At 44.7% G+C, this 19,179-nt stretch overlaps 1 protein-coding gene across 3 annotated transcripts in view; it reads left to right on the plus strand.

The window, feature by feature from the left end:
• CDK12 (cyclin dependent kinase 12) overlaps nucleotides 1-19,179 on the plus strand; it is a 246,187-nt gene that overhangs the window by 135,581 nt on the left and 91,427 nt on the right. For all 3 annotated transcript variants that reach the window (XM_030220778.1, XM_030220776.1, XM_030220777.1), the window contains exons 10-11: nucleotides 1,244-1,360; nucleotides 1,861-1,992. In XM_030220778.1, the coding sequence (XP_030076638.1) occupies nucleotides 1,244-1,360; nucleotides 1,861-1,992 (249 nt within the window). The remainder of the gene's footprint in view (nucleotides 1-1,243; nucleotides 1,361-1,860; nucleotides 1,993-19,179) is intronic.

Raw genomic sequence — 19,179 nt, forward strand, 5'->3', positions numbered from 1 at the left:
TCCACCCGATCCATTCCACTCATTATTTTATACACTTCTATCATATCTCCCCTCAGCCGTCTCTTCTCCAAGCTGAAAAGCCCTAGCCTTCTCAGCCTCTCTTCATAGGAAAGTCGTCCCATCCCCACTATCATTTTCGTCGCCCTTCGCTGTACCTTTTCCAATTCTACTATATCTTTTTTGAGATACAGAGACCAGTACTGAACACAATACTCCAGCTGCTAATAAATGGCATTTTTTTTATGCAGGAAGAGAACTCTGTCAAAGGCAGAGTGTTAGAGAGTGACAGGGAGATGGGGACGTGCAGTAATCCATGGTAATACTTCAACGGAATTATTGCAGGGATGGGGTGGGAATAGGGTTAACACTCGCAGGGGTGAGTGGGCATGGGGACAGACTTTGTCCCTGTATCATTCTCTACAGAGCATCTCTTACTGTCTGTGAGTTCTACCAGAGTGAAATTGTCATTGTTCTGTCATAGCAGTTATTTCATGCTGCAGAATCTGCTGTTGAAAGCCCAGTGGATACTTCATCCTTGGGCTTGTACAGGTGTCACAAAGATGAAAGCATTTCAGGCCAGGGAACCTCCATGGAGTTAGAGCAATATAAAGGTGGCTCCATACTTTGCTCCTGTGCATCAGGACCTTGTGGGCCACTGTGCAGAGGAGGTAAGTTGCTTAAGGAAGAGGGAAATGATTCAGAGAAGAGTCGGCTGACTTATGCACTAATCCTCTTCTCTATCCATTGTTAAGGAAGTCCCTGAGTTTGTCTATATATAGTCATAGCTGAATGAGGTGCCCCCTCTGGCAGGTAAGAGACATAGTTGAGCAGAAGGCACAGTGGTTTGGGTCATGCCGGAACCCAAACATTGGAAGCAGGCTGGATGAAGGTCTGTGTTGTAGAAAAATCTGGCACTAAGTGATGAGAACTAGGAGAGCTTTTTATCCTGGTGATGTGTGATGACATTTCCCACATGTGTGCCCGACTCATTCCTGCTTGTCATTGGAAAATACTTAAAAATGTGGTCAAGGAAAGAACAATTTTACAAGTCTCATCTTTTTTATCAGATATCTAAATGTTTTGGACATAATTTGATATTGGAAGTTTTTGACGTGAACTAGCTTCTAGGTGACAGATAATGCATTCTGTGTTCACATAATGTAGTTTAAAAAAAAAAATCATCTTAGCTCCTGTCTAGTGTGAGGGTGAGAGACCAAAATTGACTTCTCTCATTCTTTTCTAGCCGACTTTGTGGCAGCCCCTGTCCAGCAGTGTGGCCAGATGTCATCAAGTTGCCATACTTTAATACCATGAAGCCTAAGAAACAATACCGAAGGCGTCTGCGTGAGGAGTTCTCCTTGTGAGTTTTTAACATTGAGGAAAAGGCAAAAACTTTTATGTTCCTCATGAGTTGACACATGCTGTGGCTCCATTCCTTTAGCTAGAGAAATGATAGCTTGACATTTCTTCTTGCTGTTAATAGACTTGTGTTGAGTGCTCTCCCTAGGATACTTGTTCTGGTTCTTTTGGTGATCTCTACTGTCATTTTTGTTTCTCCCACCACTTGTGACCATGAGTGTCTTTATCCCTACATAAGTTTGAAGGTTAAAGCATTTTTGGTGAGTGAATTGCAGGGGTAGTGTTAACAATAGAACCTGGAATGTGTCCTGTTGGGAGGAAGGGAAAAATGAGTCATACATCAAAGGCTTGTGGAGTGTAATCTGTGAGAGATTCCAGCTGTTCTAGTCAGCTGGCAGTTCTCCCCATGGCGCAAAGTGCTGTGTGATAGGACTAGATCAGAAATCTCATGCTGTTTCTAAAGCTTGGCTAATTACAGCTGCTGTTTCTTTTATTACCCAGTATCCCTTCTGTTGCTCTGGACTTATTGGACCACATGCTTACCCTGGATCCCAGCAAACGATGCACAGCAGAGCAGACTTTGCAGAGTGATTTCCTAAAGGATGTTGATGTCAGCAAAATGGCCCCTCCAGAGTAAGTGTTGGTGAAAAGTATATCTGGCTTTTGTGAAATAGTGAGTCATGGCAAGAGGTAATTGTATTCAGGTCTCAGGTGACTGTGTGATAAGTGTTCTCCGAGGGCAAGCAGGCTGAATAATTCTCACAAGTGGGTCAGCGATCTGCGCTGGCCCGGGAACCAGCATTTAGAATAGCAAAAGAGTTTGCTAGAGCCTCCTTAGTTCGCCGCACATCCGACTGCGCATTTGCCGAGTGCCTTCCTGCTCACTGTGCTCCTCAGTGACATTTTTTCTGCGTGAAGAGTGGCTGTTGTTTTCCTGGCTCCTCTTCGTCACCCGGGAGATTCTTCAGTGTCTCTTTTTTGTGGCTGTTTTGCCTGAATTTCTTCTTTTCTTTCTTTAGTTTTTTAATTTTTTTTAACATTTTTTATTTATAACCATTTAAATTTTTACAAGCGATAAAACAACTTGCCGGAAATACAGAGAAAGTAATATATAGGAATTATTTCAGTCAGGTAATTCTATTCTCTTCCTTAGACCACTAAGCTTTCTTTAGTTAAAAAAAAAAAAAATTCCTTTTATTTCTTAGGTTGATTTTTTTTTTTAACCCGTGTCCCTTTTATTTTAGTCGTGGCTGTCCTTAGGCCTGCTCAGCTGGGTTTTCTCCTTTTTGTGTGTATTTTTCAACACAATCGGGTTTTTTGATTTGGCTAGGGCAGTCTCCCCTTCCATGTCATCAAAGACTCCCAGTGCCTTCAAATGCTGTTCTCGGTGCAACAGGACCATCTCAGGCACTGATACCAATTCGTGATGTATTCAGTGCCTTGGGCCCGCCCATAGCTTGGCCTGTTGTGCCCTTTGTCTTCGTATGAAGAAAAGGACTCAACTGGCTCGAGAAGCCCAGAGAGAAAAACATTTTGGGGCTTGGTCTGGTCCATCGAGGTCGTCGGCGCCAGCATTGACATCGGGAGTGGAGGTAAGCTTTGCTGCTGAGAGACCTCGACACACTGGGAGCAGCGAGACATCGAGTGGGTCTCCACCTGCCTTGAGGCCTCCTGCTATGCAGGCCCCCCGGGAACCGTCTATCATCTGACCAGACCCCGAGGAGACATGGTGATTCAACGTCGTCCTCGGCACAGAGGAGCCTTGGTGAGGTGCATCGAGCGAAGGCTAAGAAGCACTGACACTGTTCTCCCTCGACACATGGTGCCAGGAGCTCCGGGGTGCAGAGGACATTATCACCCGAGAAACATCGACGCCGGGAGGACTGTTCGCCCTCCATACAAGAGATACCGGCGCGTTGGTCTCCCAGCAGTCCGGTTCCTGCTTCCGAACCCCAGGCAGCTCTGCCACCGACTGCTCCACCGGCGCCACAGCCTTTTCCGGTGGCAGCTCTCAACGAGCGGATTCGGGCCTTGCTTCCAGAGCTTCTGGAAGGACTGCTGCGCCAAACTTCACCGGGGCGTTGAGGGTGCTTTCGTCTACCTTGCCATCTGCTGCAGCTATATCTGACCCTCCAACCACGGTGAGGTCTCGAGCTCGGCGCCACTTGTGGCACCTGTATCGGCTGTCACCCAGGTCAACTCCCCATCGACGTTGATGGAGGAAGCTTTGCTGCAGTCTGTGCTGGGGTTGACCTCTCGACATTGCCATCGAGACCATGGGTCTTCGGCGTCGAGGCAGGTCCGGTCTCGGAAGTCACTGAGGGAAGTGCCCTCTGACATCGAAGAATAACACTTGTGGGAGTCAGAGGAAGATCCCAGATACTTTTCTTCCAATGAGTCCTTTGGGATTTCCTCTGAACCTTACCCTCCACCTGAAAGGAGACTGTCTCCTCCTCTCCTTTTCATTGTTTGTGTGGGAAATGGCTGAGGCCATCCTGTTCCCTGCTGATGTGGAGGATGAGCCCAGGGCTGAGATGCTCGTGGTCCTGGACTACACCTCTCCACCTAAGAAGGCAGTAATGGCTCCTTTGCATAAGGTACTCCGGGAAGTCCTTATGCAAAACTGGTCGTTCCCTCTGTCTGACCCCGTAACCCCTAAGAAGACTGTCCCAGTATTGGATCCACGGTGAACCTGGGTTGATGAGGTCTCAGTTACCCCATAATTCCATGGTGGTGGAGTCCGCCCTCAAGAGAGCCAAGAGTACGAGAAACTATGCCTCGGTTCCCCCAGGCAAAGAAGCTAGGACCTTGGACTCTTTTGGGAGGAAGATGTATCAGGCCGCTGTGCTTGCTGTCCATATCCAGTCTTACCAGCTCTACACGAGCATTCACTTGCAGAACTCTGTGAGGCAGCTGTCTAGTTTGATTGAAGCCCTCCCTCTGGAGCAGGTTGAACCTTTTTGCCAGGTGGTCAGGCAGCAAAAGGTGTAAATTCCTGGCCAGGGGTGCTTAAGACAATTTTGATGTGGCATCCAGAATCTCTGCTCAAGGTATAGCGATGCGCAGACTCTCATGGCTGCATGTCTCTGACCTAGACCATTCAGTCCAGCAGAGGATGTACCTTGCCTGGGTATAATCTTTTCGGAGAGAAGGTAGAAGACTTGGTCAACCAGATCAAGAAGCACACAGATGCTGTGGCTTCTCTCTCCCGCTGGGCACCTTCTGCTACATCCTCCTCATCTAGGAGGTTTTTTGGTGGGTCATGCAGTGCTCCCTATTCCTATTCTAGGCCTAGGTACACTCCTGCTTCTCGCCAGCCTATTCAGCTCCAGCGCGCTTGTTCCCGTCAACAGCGTGCACCTAAGGCCCCTGCTGCTTCCCAGCAAAAGCAAGGGACAGGCTTTTGACTGGCTCCAGGTGAGCATAGATGCAGTAAAAGTGTCCATGCCAGACGACTTGCCGGTTGGGGGGAGGTTAATATTTTTTTTACTGAAGGTGTCCTCTCATAACCTCTGATCGGTGAGTTCTTCAAAGAGAGCGGTTAGGATACACCCTCAATCTGGAATCTAAACCTACAAATTGCCCACCGAGAGTTCATTCCTTCAACTCTTCCCACAAGCAGGTACTTGGAGAGGGACTCTCCGCTCTTCTAAAGGCCCATGCGGTCGAACTCATTCCACCAGATGAAGAAGGGCTGGAATTCTGTTCCTGATACTTGTGCAGAAACAAACAGGGGGGATGTGTCCCATCCTAGACCTAAGGGCTCTGAACAAATTCCTGGTTCGACAGAAGTTCAGGATGGTTTCCCTCAGCACCCTTTTCCCCATGATTCAGGAAAACAATTGGCTATGCTTTCTTGGCTTAAAGGATGCATATATGCACATCCCGATACTTCCATCTCACAGGAAGTATCTTCAATTTGGGCTGGGAATGCAGCACTTTCGGTACCGAGTATTGCCTTTTGGTCTGCTCCCAGACTGTTCACAAAATGCCTAGCGGTAGTTGCAGCGTTGCTACACAGGCTGGGAGTGCATGTGTTCCCTTATCTCGATGATTGGCTGGTGAAGAGCACCTCTGAGGACAGCGCTCCAGAGTCCATGCGGAAGACTATTCAGGTGCTGAAACTACTAGGGCTCGTAATAAATTGTCCCAATCTCACTCCGGTTCAGAATTTGGAGTTCATTGAAGCATTGCTTGACACGAGGACGGTTTGAGCCTATCTTCCCGGGGCGCAGGCAGACAACCTTCTGTCTCTAGTGTCCAAGGTTCGAACATCACAGCAATTCACAGCTCGGCAGATGGTTGGGACTCTTGGGGCACATAACCTCCACAGTTCATGTTACGCCCATGGCACGTCTGCACATGAGATCTGCTCAATGGACTCTAGCTTCTCAGTGGTATCAGGCCATGGGGAATCTAGAACTACTACTACTATTTACTACTATTTAGCATTTCTATAGCGCTACAAGGCATACGCAGCGCTAGAAGATATCATCCATGTGTCCACCAATTTTGTACATTCTCTTCAGTGGTGGACAATTCTGTTCAATTTGACCATGGGACGTCCATTCCAGATTCTTCAGCCACAAAAAGTGTTGACGACGGATGCATCTCTCCTGGGATGGGGAGCTCATGTAGATGGGATTCACACCCAGGGAGCCTGGTTCCCCCAGGAATAGGATCTTCAGATCAACCTCCTGGAGCTCCAAGTGATCTGGAATGCTCTGAAGGCTTTCGGAGATCGGCTGTCCAACCAAATTATCTTGATTCAGACAGACAATCAGGTTGCAATGCACTACACAAACAAGCAGGGGGGCACCAGATCTCGCCCTCTGTGTCAGGAAGCCGTCCAGATGTAGCTTTGGGCATGCCATCATGGCATTTTTCTCCAAGCCACTTATCTGGCAGGCGTAAGCAACAGTCTGGCCGACAGGCTGAGTAGGGTAATGCAACCTCACGAGTGGTTGCTGAATATGGGCATAGCCCGCAAGATCTTCCAAGCGTGGGGCACCCCCCTCTGTGGATCTCTTTGCCACTCAACTGAACCACAAGGTCCCTCGGTTCTGTTCCAGGCTTCAGGCCCACGACAGACTAGCGTCAGATGCCTTTCTCCTACATTGGGGAACAGGCCTTCTGTATGCGTATCCTCTCATACATCTGGTGGGGAAGACTTTGCTGAAACTCAAGCAAGACCAGGGAACCATGATCCTGATTGCACTCTACTGGCTACGTCAGATTTGGTTCTCCTCTTCTGGAATGGTCCTCCGAAGAACCGTGGAGATTAGAGTGTTTCCCGACCCTCATTACTCAGAACGAGGGGTCGCTTCTACATACCAGTCTCTGGTTCTCTCAGCCTGGATGTTAAGAGCATAGAGTTCGCTTTCGGGGGGTGTCTCCCATGTCTTGCTGTTTTCCAGTAAAAATTCACTAAGAGCTGTTAACTCTTTTAAATGGAGGAGGTTTGCCGTCTGGTGTGACAGCAAGGCCATAGACCCATTTCTTGTCCTACACAGACCCTGCTTGAATACCTTCTACACTTATAGAGTCTGGTCTCAAGACCAACTTCGTATGGGTTCACCTTAATGCAATTAGTGCGTCATCAGCATGTAGAAGATAAGCCTATCTCTGGATAGCCTTTAGTTGTTCGCTTCATGAGAGGCTTGCTTTTGTCAAAGCCCCGGGTCAAACCTCCACCAGTGTCATTGGATCTCAATGTTCTCACCCAGCTGATGAAAGCTCCTTTTGAGTCACTGAATTCTTGCCATCTGAAGTACTTGACCTGGAAGGTCATTTTCTTGGTGGCTGTTATTTCAGCTCGTAGGGTCAGTGAGCTTCAGGCCTTAGTAGTACATACACCTTATATCAAGTTTCATCACAACAGAGTAGTCCTCCGCATGCACCCTAAGTTCCTGCCGAAGGTGGTGTCAGAGTTCTATCTGAACCAGTCAGTTGTCTTGCCAACATTTTTTCCCTGTCCTCATACCCACCCTGGTGAAAGCAGTTTGTATACCTTGGACTGCAAGAGAGGATTGGCCTTTTACATGGAGCAGACGAAGCCTTAGATAGTCTGCCCAGTTGTTTGTCTCTTTTGATCGCAACAGGAGGGGAGTTGCCATCAGAAAACGCACAATCTCCAATTGGCTGGCGGACTGCATTTCCTTCACTTATGCCCAAATTGGACTGTCTTTAGAGGGCCATGTTATAGCTCATAATGTTAGAGCCGTGGCTGCGTCAGTTGCTCACTTAGCCTCTATTGAAGAGATTTACAAGGCTGCAATGTGGTCATCAGTCCACACATTCACATCTCACTACTGCCTTCAGCAGGATTCCCGATGCAACATTCGGTTTGGGCAGTCAGTGCTACAGAATCTGTTTTGGTTTAGAATCCAACTCCACCCCCCCCCCCCCCCCCATGCCCTTTTTTTCTTCTGTTCCTCTTATTTGTTTTAAAAGTATTTCCATGTAACTTTGAGTGCCCCTACTTGTTCTACACCACTCAGGATTTTGTAGACATCAATCATATCTCCCCTCAGCCATCTCTTTTTTCCAAGATGAAGAGCCCTACCCTCTTCAGCCTTTCCTCATATGAGAGGCATTCCATCCCCTTTATTATTTTGGTCACACTTTTCTGAACCTTCTCTTATTCTTCTATATTTTTTGTGAGATATGGTGGCTAGAACTGAACGCAGTACTCGTTGAGGTTGTACCATGGAGCTATGCAGAGGCATTATAGTATTCTTGATTTTAATTACCATCCCTTTCCTAATGATTCCTAGCATCCTGTTTCCTTTTTTTGGCCGCCACACACTGGGCAGAAGATTTCAGCATATTGTCTACAGCAACACCTAGATCTTTTTCTTAGGTGCTGACCCCTAAGTGGACTCTAGCATCAAGTAAATATGATTCAGATTACTCTTCCTAATATGCATCACTTTGCATTTGTCCACATTAAATTTCATCTGCCATTTGGATGCCTAGTCTTCCAATTTCCTAAGGTCTTCCTGCAATTTTTGACAGTCTGCATGTGTTTTAACAGCCTTGAATAGTTTTGTGTCATCTACAAATGTAATTACCTCATTCGTCATTCCGATTTCCAGATTTTATAAATATATTAAATAGCACCGTTCCCAGTAGAGATTCATGCATCAATTCCCCTCGCCCTATTATCCCAGGGGACTTCAATATTTATGTTAAGGACCCTTGTTCCCATTTTCTTGATCTTCATTCTGATCTTAAATTAACCCCAATTTGTCACAAAAGCCAGTCATCAGAAAGGTCATCTTCTGAACCTTATACGCACTGTCCCAGCTCCTTTTAATTACATTATATGTTTCCTCCGTGCTCCCATTACCCTGGTCAGATCATTCCCTTATTACCTTTCACTGTACAACTCGAATATCTACCATCCCATCATCAATCAATCAGGCTCCATAGAGAGATTTTGAAGCTTTTATTCCTGTGTCCTTCTCTCTAATTCATATCTTGACCTGGACTCTTTCTCTAAACCAATGGTTCCCAAACCTGGCCATGGAGGCACCCCAGCCAGACAGTTTTTCAGGATACCCACAATGAATATTAATGAGAGAGATTTGTGTGCACTGCCTCCAGTACCAGGTTTGGGAACCACTGTGGTGAACTGACTTTCACAGATCAAGTTCAACTATGGAATACTCAGTTACACAAAGAGTTTAATACTGTCGGCCCAATTCCCTTCCGTCAGTTACCCCAGCTTCATAAATCATACAATCTTTGGAACTCTACGGACCTACAACAATGCAAACGTCAGCTCTGTCAGGCAGAAAGGAAGTGGCTCCATCATCCATCACCTATTTAGCTCCTTTTATAAAAGCATTGCCCATTTATAGAGCATTGCCCATTCATATAAATCTGCCATCACAGCAACAAAAAAGCTTACTACACTGCTAAGATCACCAAAACACCCACACCTCTGTTCTCTACAAAACACAAAGATCTCTCAGTACTTTTCATACTGCACGTACTTCCTCAGAGAAATTACTTTTAGCCCAATGTCTTGCGTCTCACTTTGAAAATAGTCATCAACCTACCTAACAGTATCCAGTCCCAAGTATCTTCTCCATCACTGTACCATATCAGCTACTGCTACTATATACCCTGTAGCACTTTTTCTCATTTCAATTTGCTGACTCTTACAGAGCTAGGCAGAATCATTAAAACTATGAAATAAACAACCACTGCTCCTACTTTGACCCCTGTTCATTCTCTTTACTTAAGTGTTCTGATTCATTACTCCCATTTATTCATATTATGACTATTTTTATCTTCAGGCATTGTTTCCGACTATTGGAGGATGGCTACCATATGTCCCAAGATCAAGTATTCCTCTGCTCCTGTCACTTATCCTAACAACTATTTCCCCATCGCAAACCTTCACTTCACAGCTAAAATTGTTGAATCCATAGCGCACTCTCAATTAGCTGACTTATTCTCCAAAACGCATATGCTTCATTCCAGTCAAACAGCATTCAGATAATATAGCGCAGAAACCACCCTTCTAGGTATCTCCACCTTTATCTACCTTGCTTTTGATCAGGCCAAGACGGTTGATCTGCTATCCTTTGATCTCTCAGCTACTTTAGATCTAGTTGATCACTGTTCTACTCCATCTGCACTCTATTGGTCTTTCAGGTAGCACACTGGAATGGTTCACTTCCTACCTTGCAAACCTGAATATACTGTAGCCTTTCAAAATTCATTCTCCGTTCCATTTAGTCCTGGCTTAGGTGTTCCACATGGTTCAGTTCTTTCTCCAACTCTTTTCAACATCTTTCTGGCCCCTTTTCTGACTTTGGCTCAGACCCTTGAGTTCACTGTGTACGTCTTTGCAGATGACATCCACGTTCTCTGTAATCTAGATGCAAGCACCTCCATAGAAGTCTCTCATATAAATCAGAAATTAACTGAAATCACAAACTGGCTCCAGGAACACAATCTTGTCTTAAATCCCACCAAATAAAAATGTTTTCCAGTAGAGGTAATAAAACACTATGTCTATTCTTCTTTTCAATATACCAGTTCCTCATGTCAACACAGTAGGTATCCTTGGTGTCCTCTTAGACTCTGCTGTCTCTCATGCTACTAAAAGGCCTCTTAAAGAGCAGAGTGCTGGGCAGGGCAGCATCTGCACTGTGCTCCATTGGATGACATCGCCCAATAACTTGGCTATAAGGGACCTTCATGAGATAACACTGAACTTGAAGCTCTTTATTACCTCTTTAGCTAATTGGCTCAGTTTTTTTTTAATCATTATTCTATGTGTTTTTTGTATTTGTGCTCACTGTAGTTATAAACTTATGTAACCCTTACCAGCCAGGATTAGTCTTCACAGGGCTATTATACGCTGCCAGGCACACTGGTGGCTTGCTTTTAAGAAGGTAACACTGATGTGCAGGGTTATTCTCACTGGATATAATACTGGTCCCAGCATATACCCAGGTATCACTGGGAGAGATGTTGGCAAATCCACACTCTCCGCTTCTTACCAGCACTTTGTAACGAGTCCAGACCAGAACTTGAGGTTCTAACCAAAATGTTTACTGAAAAAAGTCTTTCTGCAAAAGGACAGACTTGCAGCAATAACAGTAGACAAGGAGCAGAAATAACATTAGACCCTTCCTTATTGTTTTTGCTAGATCAATCCAGAGCCTGTGCGTTATGCCCATCTGCCAGCAGATGGAGACAGTCCTGTGCAATGTTAGTTTTTTCTCTACTGGACCAGTTGAATTAGTTGCCAGTTGATCAGGGAGATTATGCTAATTAAAAAAAAAACAAAGAGAATTTTAGTTAAGTAAGGGACTGTGCAAAGGAGTTTGAGCACTCTTCCCCCTCCCCCCCAACCTTTTCTCCTTACATTCAGCTTGCTTAAAAAAATATATAACTTATCAATTTGCAAGCAGTAAGATGGTCAATGGTCAGTTGAGTGTATTTTCATCTGGGGCCTCCTCTTTGTCAACAATCCAATGATGGTGACTTAATACACAAGGGGAGAACAATGTGTGTTAGTGTATTAGAGACATCTCTGGTGGGCATGCATTCACTTAGCAGTTTTCTCAGCAGCACATGTTGCAGACATTCAGAATGTCCAGGCAAACTTCCTCATACGCTTTTTGAATCTGAGAGCATGGGAAGCAAACTTCCTTATACACTCTTTGAATCTGAGAGCATGGGAACTGTTGGAAGAGGCCTTCAAATATATATAAAAAAAAGTTGGATTGCGGGAAAGCAGTAGATGTGAATTTAGATTTCTCTGTGGACAAGCAGGCATAATATTCTCACATGTGGGTGACATCCTGGAGACCAGTGCATACTTCCATAGTGCACTGTCACTTTAAAGCTTTTAAGGCAGTGCCCCCACCATGCATGCGCAGTTGCCTTCCCGCCTGATGGCTCGAGTACGGAACCAGCAGTCTAATGTTTTCCGTGGGGCAGAGAGATTGGTTTTCTAGTCTCTCATCACATCAAACTCCCTCCAAATGATAGTACTTCAGGAGGAGCTCTCTGCCCTCCTCTAGCTGAATGCAATAGAACCAGTTCCTCTGCTGGAGAGGGTTCGATGGTTTTACTACAGGTACTCTCTCATACCAAAAAAGACAGAGATGAGTACGACCAGTTCTTGACTTGCAAGATTTAAACAAATTCCTAATCAAACATTTTACATGGTTTCCCTGGGATCACTTCTGTCCATGATCCAACTCAATGACTGGCTTTGCTTTCTAGATCTTAAGGAGGTGTACAGTTGCATACCTATCCTCTCTGCCTATAGAAAGTTCCTGTGCGTCCGCTGTGGAACTCAGCATTATCAGTACAAGGTCTTACCATTTGGCTTGGCTTCAGCTCGAGTTTTCACAAAATGCCTGATAGTGGTAGCTGCAACGCTCCGCAAGTGGGACATACACTTCTTGCACTACCTCAATGATTGGTTAATCAAGGCAGCCTCCCAACAGGTGGCACAGACTTCAATTTTGTCCACCATAAGACTTCTAGAACTCCTCAGGTTTGTGATAAATTACCCCAAATCACACAGCCTGTTCAGACCTTACAGTTCATCGGGACTCTCCTAGACACTACTCTAGAGTTAAGCCTTCCTCATCTGAGAGCAAACATAATGCATCTCTCCACTCAGATTTCCAAATCTACACAGGTATCTGCTTGTCATGCTCCACCCACTAGGTCACATGGCTTCAACAGTCCATGTAACACCATTGGCTCAAATCCACTTCCAAATTCCTAAGTGGGACACTTTCAGTGGTTCCAAGCCCACAGGATTGCTCTCAGTCCATATTCAAATTACTCCACAGCTATTCCACTCTCTACAGTGGTGGATGTTGTCCCAGAATCTCACAAGGGTTCTTGTTTTTAACTCCTTCCACATCACAAAGTCCTCACCACGGATGCCTCCATGGTAGATTGGGGTGCTCACTTCTATGGTCTTTATACACACGGTTCTTGGTCCCCACAGAAGAAACATCATCACATCAGTCTCCTCAAATTGTGAGCAGAAATTTTCAGGTTCTGATTCTCAATCAGATAGTACTCGTTGACACAGACAACCAGGTGGGACATGAAGGAGGAACAAGTTATTACCACCTCTGTCGACAAGCAGTCCAAATATGGAGTTAGGCAGCTTCTTGAAACGTCTCTGTAAGAGCTGTTTACCTAGCTGGCAAACAGAATGCTGTGGCAGACAAATTGAGCAGACTCCTTCAGCCTCACGAATGGTCCCTCAGCATGCCTGTTACTCATCAAATATTCCGGCATTGGGAAACCCCAACGATAGACCTGTTTGCTTCTCAGAACAAAAAGGTTCCCTGCTTTTTTTTCCCAGACTCTCTGCTCCCAGTCATATAGCCTTAGATGTCTTCATGCTGTACTGGGGACCGGATCTTCTATACATCTTTCCCCCACTGCCTCTCATAGGGAAATTCTTCTCAAGCTATGTCAAGATCAAGGGACCATGATCCTAATTGCTCCCTACTGGCCGTGTCACATTTTAGTTCCCTCTTCTGCCAAAGAGTCAGCGAACTTCAAGCCGTTATAACAGGACTCACCTTACACCAGGTTCTCCCACAACAGGGTTGTGCTCTGAACCCACCTCGAATTCCTCCTTGAAGTGGTATTGGAGTTCCAACTCAAGTCATTCCATTGTACTTCCTGTCATCTTTCCTAAGCCACACAGTCATCCTGGAGAAGCAGCACTGCACGCTTTGGACTGCATGCATTCTCTAGTGTATTTTATGGAGCGTATAGAACCTCATAGGAAGTCCTCTCAGCTTTTTGTATCCTTTGATCCTAACAGATTAAGGATTTCCATCAGCAGACATACTGTCTCTATTTTGATGGCTGACTGTCTCTCATACACATATGCTCAGGTTGGGCTGACCTTTAATGGCTGTGTCATTGATCATAATGTAAGAGCCATGGTGGCTTCAGTAGCCCGTTTCTGCTGTACTTTCATTGAAGAAATTTGCAAGGCAGCAGTCTGGTCTTCTATCCACACCTTCACTGCTCACTGTTGTCTATAGCAGCATTCTAGGTGGAATAGCTGGTTTGGACAAGTGGTTCTTCAGAATCTTTTTACCACTTAAATGCCAGCTTCGCCCTCTGGCCATTTTTAACAGCATGCTCACTTTCTTAGTTGCCAAGTTATTTAAATTGTGAACCTGGTAGCTGGTGAGTCCTACATATGAGAATATTATGCCTGCTTGTCCTCGGAGAAAGCAAAGTTACTTATCTGTAGCAGGTGTTCTCCAAAGACAGCAGCCACATATTCTCACATCTCTCCCGCCTCCCCTTGGAGTTTTCTTAACTCTGGTTCTGCGCTCAACCGTCAGGTGGGAAGGCATCCGCTCATGTGCAGTGGGGTTGCTGCCTTAAAGTTTTAAAGTGAGAGTGCACTATGGCAGTGTCTGCAGCAGGCTCCATGGATGTCACATGTGAGAATATATACCTGCTGTCTTCGGAGAACACCTGCTATAGGTAAGTAACTTTGCTTTTAGCAAAGCCTTTGACACATTTCTGCATAGATAACTAATAAACTAAGTGCCCTCTGTATGGGCCCTAAAGTGAGTGACTGGGTTAGGAAATAGTTGAGTAGAAGGAGACAGGGTAGTGGAAGATGGAGCTCACTTTGAGGAAAAAGATGCTACGAGTGGTGTGGCACAAGTTTTGATTCTTGGGCTGGTTTAACATTTTTGTAAGCAATATACTACTACTACTACTATAAATCATTTCTATAGCGCTACCAGTTGTACGCAGTGCTTCACAAATGAACATGAAGAAAAGACAGTCCCTGCTCAAAAGACTGTCTTTTCTTCATGTTCATTTGTGAAGCGCTGCGTACGACTGGTAGCACTATAGAAATGATTTGTTGTAGTAGTAGTATATTGCTTACAAAAATGTTAAACCAGCCCAAGAACCAAACCTTGTGGCAGGGCTGTCTGGTAAGGTTTACCTCTTTGCAGATCATACCAAAATCTACAATAAGGTAGGCACCCCTGATGGTGTGGATAATATGAGGAAGGACATAGCAAAGCTTGAAGAATGGTCTGAGATTTGACTGCTAAGATTTAATGCTAAAAAATACAGGGTCATGCATTTGGGCTGCAAAAACCCAAGGGAATGGTACACTTTAGGGGGAGAAGAACTTTTGTGCACGATAGAAGAATGGGACTTGGTATATGATTGTATATGATGATGTTAAGGTGGCCAAACAAGTAGAAAAGGCAACGGTGAAAGCTAGAAGGATGCTGGGGTGGATAGGGAGAGGAATGCTGTGTCTTTATGTTCCAACTACTAGAGTTGGCATCAAAGCCCACTCCAGTCTATCTGAATCCATCTTGTCATTTGTGGGACACAGACCATAAAAGTCTGCCCGGCACTGTACTTGAGTTCCAAATTGCTGGAGTTTCTGTCGAAGCTCTTTCCAGCCCATCCTACAACCGGATTGCTATATGCGGGACTCAGACCATACAAGCCAGCCCAGCACTGGCCTTAGTTGATACAACCAGAGTTGCTATTTAAGCACCACTTGACATGCAATCACATATGCAACCCTTTAAGTTTTGTTTTTTATACTATTCATTTTCTAATTAGAGATCCTCTGTGTTCATCACATGCCTTTTTGAACAGTGCCAGGTTTTTTTTTCTCCACCCACCTCCCTTGGGAGGGCATTCCAGGCATCAACCACCCTCTCCATGAAAATTAATTTTCTGACATTACTCCTAAGTCTACCACACTGCAACTGCAATTCATATCCTCTAGTTTTACCATTTTCCCTTCTCTGGAAAATATTTCTTTCTATATTAATATCTTTCAAGTATTTAAACATCTGTATCATATCTCCCCTGTCCCTTTTCTAGGGTATACTATTCAGGCCTTCCAGTCTCTTCTCATATGTCTTTTGGCACAGGCTCCAAATCATATGAGAAGAGACTGGAAGACCTGAATTTATTGTATACAGTTCTGGAGACTGTACCTTCTAAAAGATATAAATAGGATGGTGTCATTTCAGAGGGTGGCTACTAAAATGGTCAGTGGTCTTTGTCATAAAGCATATGAGGATAGATTTAAAGATCTCAATATATGTATACTTTGGAAGAAAGGCAGGAGAGGGGATATAATGATAGAGATAAATACCTACATGCCATAAAAATCAGGAGGCATGTCTCATTTGAAAGGAAGCTCTGGAATAGGAGGGCATAGGATGAAGGTGAAAGGAGACAGACTCAGAAGTAACATGAGGAAATACTGCTACACTGAAGGGATGGTGAATTTGTGAAATGGCCTTCAGGTGGAGGTGGTGGAGGCAATAATTATATCTGAATTTAAGAAAGCTTGGGACAAGTACATGGGATCTCTAAGGGAGAGAAAAGGGAGAGTAGAGGCGTGGATGGGCAGACTGGACAGGCCATATGGTTTTTATCTGCCTTCGCTTTTCTATATTTTTAGATTAAAATTGCTGGGGACCCATTGACTATCTTTATGGCCTCTAGAACCAAACCAAACCAAGATTCTGCACTTCTACACCATGTTTCTTTTTGTGACTGAAGATCTAGATTTTTTTAGTCTATAAAGTTTTGCATTCTGGGTCCCTGGCTTTTTTTTTTTTAATCTTCTCACCTGATTCCCTAAGTCTCCTCTAGAACATTGGGTTCCAGTCAGAAACAGCTGTTGGTTATTCCCAACCATCAAGTTGTGTCTTTGTGTACCTATCACATTTCACTGTTTAATGTAATGGGCCCCACTTTGTGGAAAGCTTTGCCATTAGCTCTGCAAACTCACTTTTTTTTTATGTTTAACAATTTTTATTGATGACAAGTCCAACAATAGGAGTATACAAAGAATCCAATTGCAGAACATACATTAAAAAAAAAAATAAGAGTATCTTATACACAGTCATCAAGCTTTTTTACAGTTGTATCCCCCCTCCCTACCCACTATTCCAATTTAAAGCATCTGTTATTGAAGACAACCCTAACACCAAAGAAACAAGCAAATGGCTGAATAGGTGTCATCAACAGAATAAGTAAGAAAGTTACCCCTCTCCCATCCCCTGGAAAAAAAATCCCATCTCTCAACCCCCCCCCCCGCCCTTGGAATCTCTCTCAATTGTGCCACAACAACTATAATGGGGAAGCGAGAGTTCTATTCCTTCCGACTCTCCCCTTCCCACAGAAGGATAAGGAGCATACCCAGCAGCACCCACCCATCAGTATCCACCCAAACTTCTCCCCTATACCATATACATCCTACCCTCCAATCATATGAGAAGAAACTAAAAAGGTAAAGCAAAACTGGGGAAAACAGGAACACTGCTTCGAGTGTCACAGAGGGGTGGGGTATTAAGGAGCAGGCTTCGTGCTCGAGGAGAGAGGTGCTGTACAAAAGGCTCCCAGACCAACCAAAACTATTTCGCTCCCCGAGTTTAAAGCTATGCTTTAAAACTTGTTCCTTGCAGCCTTCAGTTGTTGATTATTGCTCACTCGAGTGCAATCAGCTAATCTATTGGAGCCAGTGAAAGTACAGCAAAATTTTCTTTTTCTGTGTCACTCAAATTCTTGGTTTTGTGTGTTTTTTTATTGAATTGTTCGGCTCCTTTTGATTATTGTACACTGCTTTGATGGTCTGACCCTAAGCGGATAGCAGTCTGTTGCTGGGAATTGCCCCAGGCCAAATCATTGTGGTGGTGTAGGATTGGCCTTGGCTTACATAAGTAATGCCACACTGGTAAAAGAGCAAGGGTCCATCGAGCCCAGCATCCTGTCCACGGCAGTGGCCAATCCAGGCCAAGGGCACCTGGCAAGCTTCCCAAACGTACAAACATTCTATACATGTTATTCCTAGAATTATGGAATTTTCCCAAGTCCATTTAGTAGTGGTTTATGGACTTGTCCTTTAGGAAACCGTCTAACCCCTTTTTAAACTCTGCCAAGCTAAGCGCCTCCACCACGTTCTCCGAGAACGAATTCGAGTTTAATTACTCGTTGGGTGAAGAAAGATTTTCTCCGATTTTTTGTTTTAAATTTACTACACTGTAGTTTCATCGCATGCCCCCTAGTTCTAGTATTTTTGTAAAGTGTGAACAGACGCTTCACATCCACCTGTTCCACTCCACTCATTATTTTATATACCTCTATCATGTCTCCCCCTCAGCCGTCTCTTCTCCAAGCTGAAAAGCCCTAGCCTCCTTAGTCTTTCTTCATAGGGAAGTCGTCCCATCCCCGCTATCATTTTAGTCGCCCTTCGCTGCACCTTTTCCAATTCCACTATATCTTTCTTGAGATGCGGTGACCAGAATTGAACACAATACTCAAGGTGCGGTCGCACCATGGAGTGATATAACGACATTATAACATTCTCACACCTGTTTTCCATACCTTTCCTAATAATACCCAACATTCTATTCGCTTTCCGAGCGGCAGCAGCACACTGAGCAGAAGGTTTCAGTGTATTATTGACGACGACACCCAGATCTCTTTCTTGGTCCGTAACTCCTAACGTGGAACCTTGCATGACGTAGCTATAATTCGGGTTCTTTTTTCCCACATGCATCACCTTGCACTTGCTCACATTAAACGTCATCTGCCATCTAGCCGCCCAGTCTCGTAAGGTCCTTCTGTAATTTTTCCACAATCGTATCGCGAGTTAACGACATTGAATAACTTTGTGTCATCAGCAAATTTAATTACCTCGCTAGTTACTCCCATCTCTAAATCATTTATAAATATATTAAAAAGCAGCGGTCCTAGCACAGACCCCTGAGGAACCCCACTAACTACCCTTCTCCATTGTGAATACTGCCCATTTAACCCCACTCTCTGTTGCCTATCCTTCAACCAGTTTTTAATCCACAATAGGACATTTCCTCCTATCCCATGACCCTCCAATTTCCTCTGTAGCCTTTCATGAGGTACCTTGTCAAATGCCTTTTGAAAATCCAGATAACAATATCAACCGGCTCCCCTTTGTCCACATGTTTGTTTACTCCTTCAAAGAATTGAAGTAAATTGGTCAGGCAAGATTTCCCCACACAAAAGCCGTGCTGACTCGGTCTCAGTAATCCATGTCCTTGGATGTGCTCTGTAAGTTTGTTTTTAATATAATAGCCTCTACCATTTTCCCTGGCGCCGACGTCAGACTCACCGGTCTATAATTTCCCGGATCTCCCCTGGAACCTTTTAAAAAGCGGGCGTTACATTGGCCACCCTCCAATCTTCCGGTACCACGCTCGATTTTAAGGATAAATTGCATATCACTAGCAGTAGCTCCGCAAGCTCATTTTT

This window comes from Microcaecilia unicolor, chromosome 12 (assembly GCF_901765095.1).
Source record: "Microcaecilia unicolor chromosome 12, aMicUni1.1, whole genome shotgun sequence".
Classification (NCBI taxonomy): Eukaryota; Metazoa; Chordata; class Amphibia; order Gymnophiona; family Siphonopidae; genus Microcaecilia; species Microcaecilia unicolor.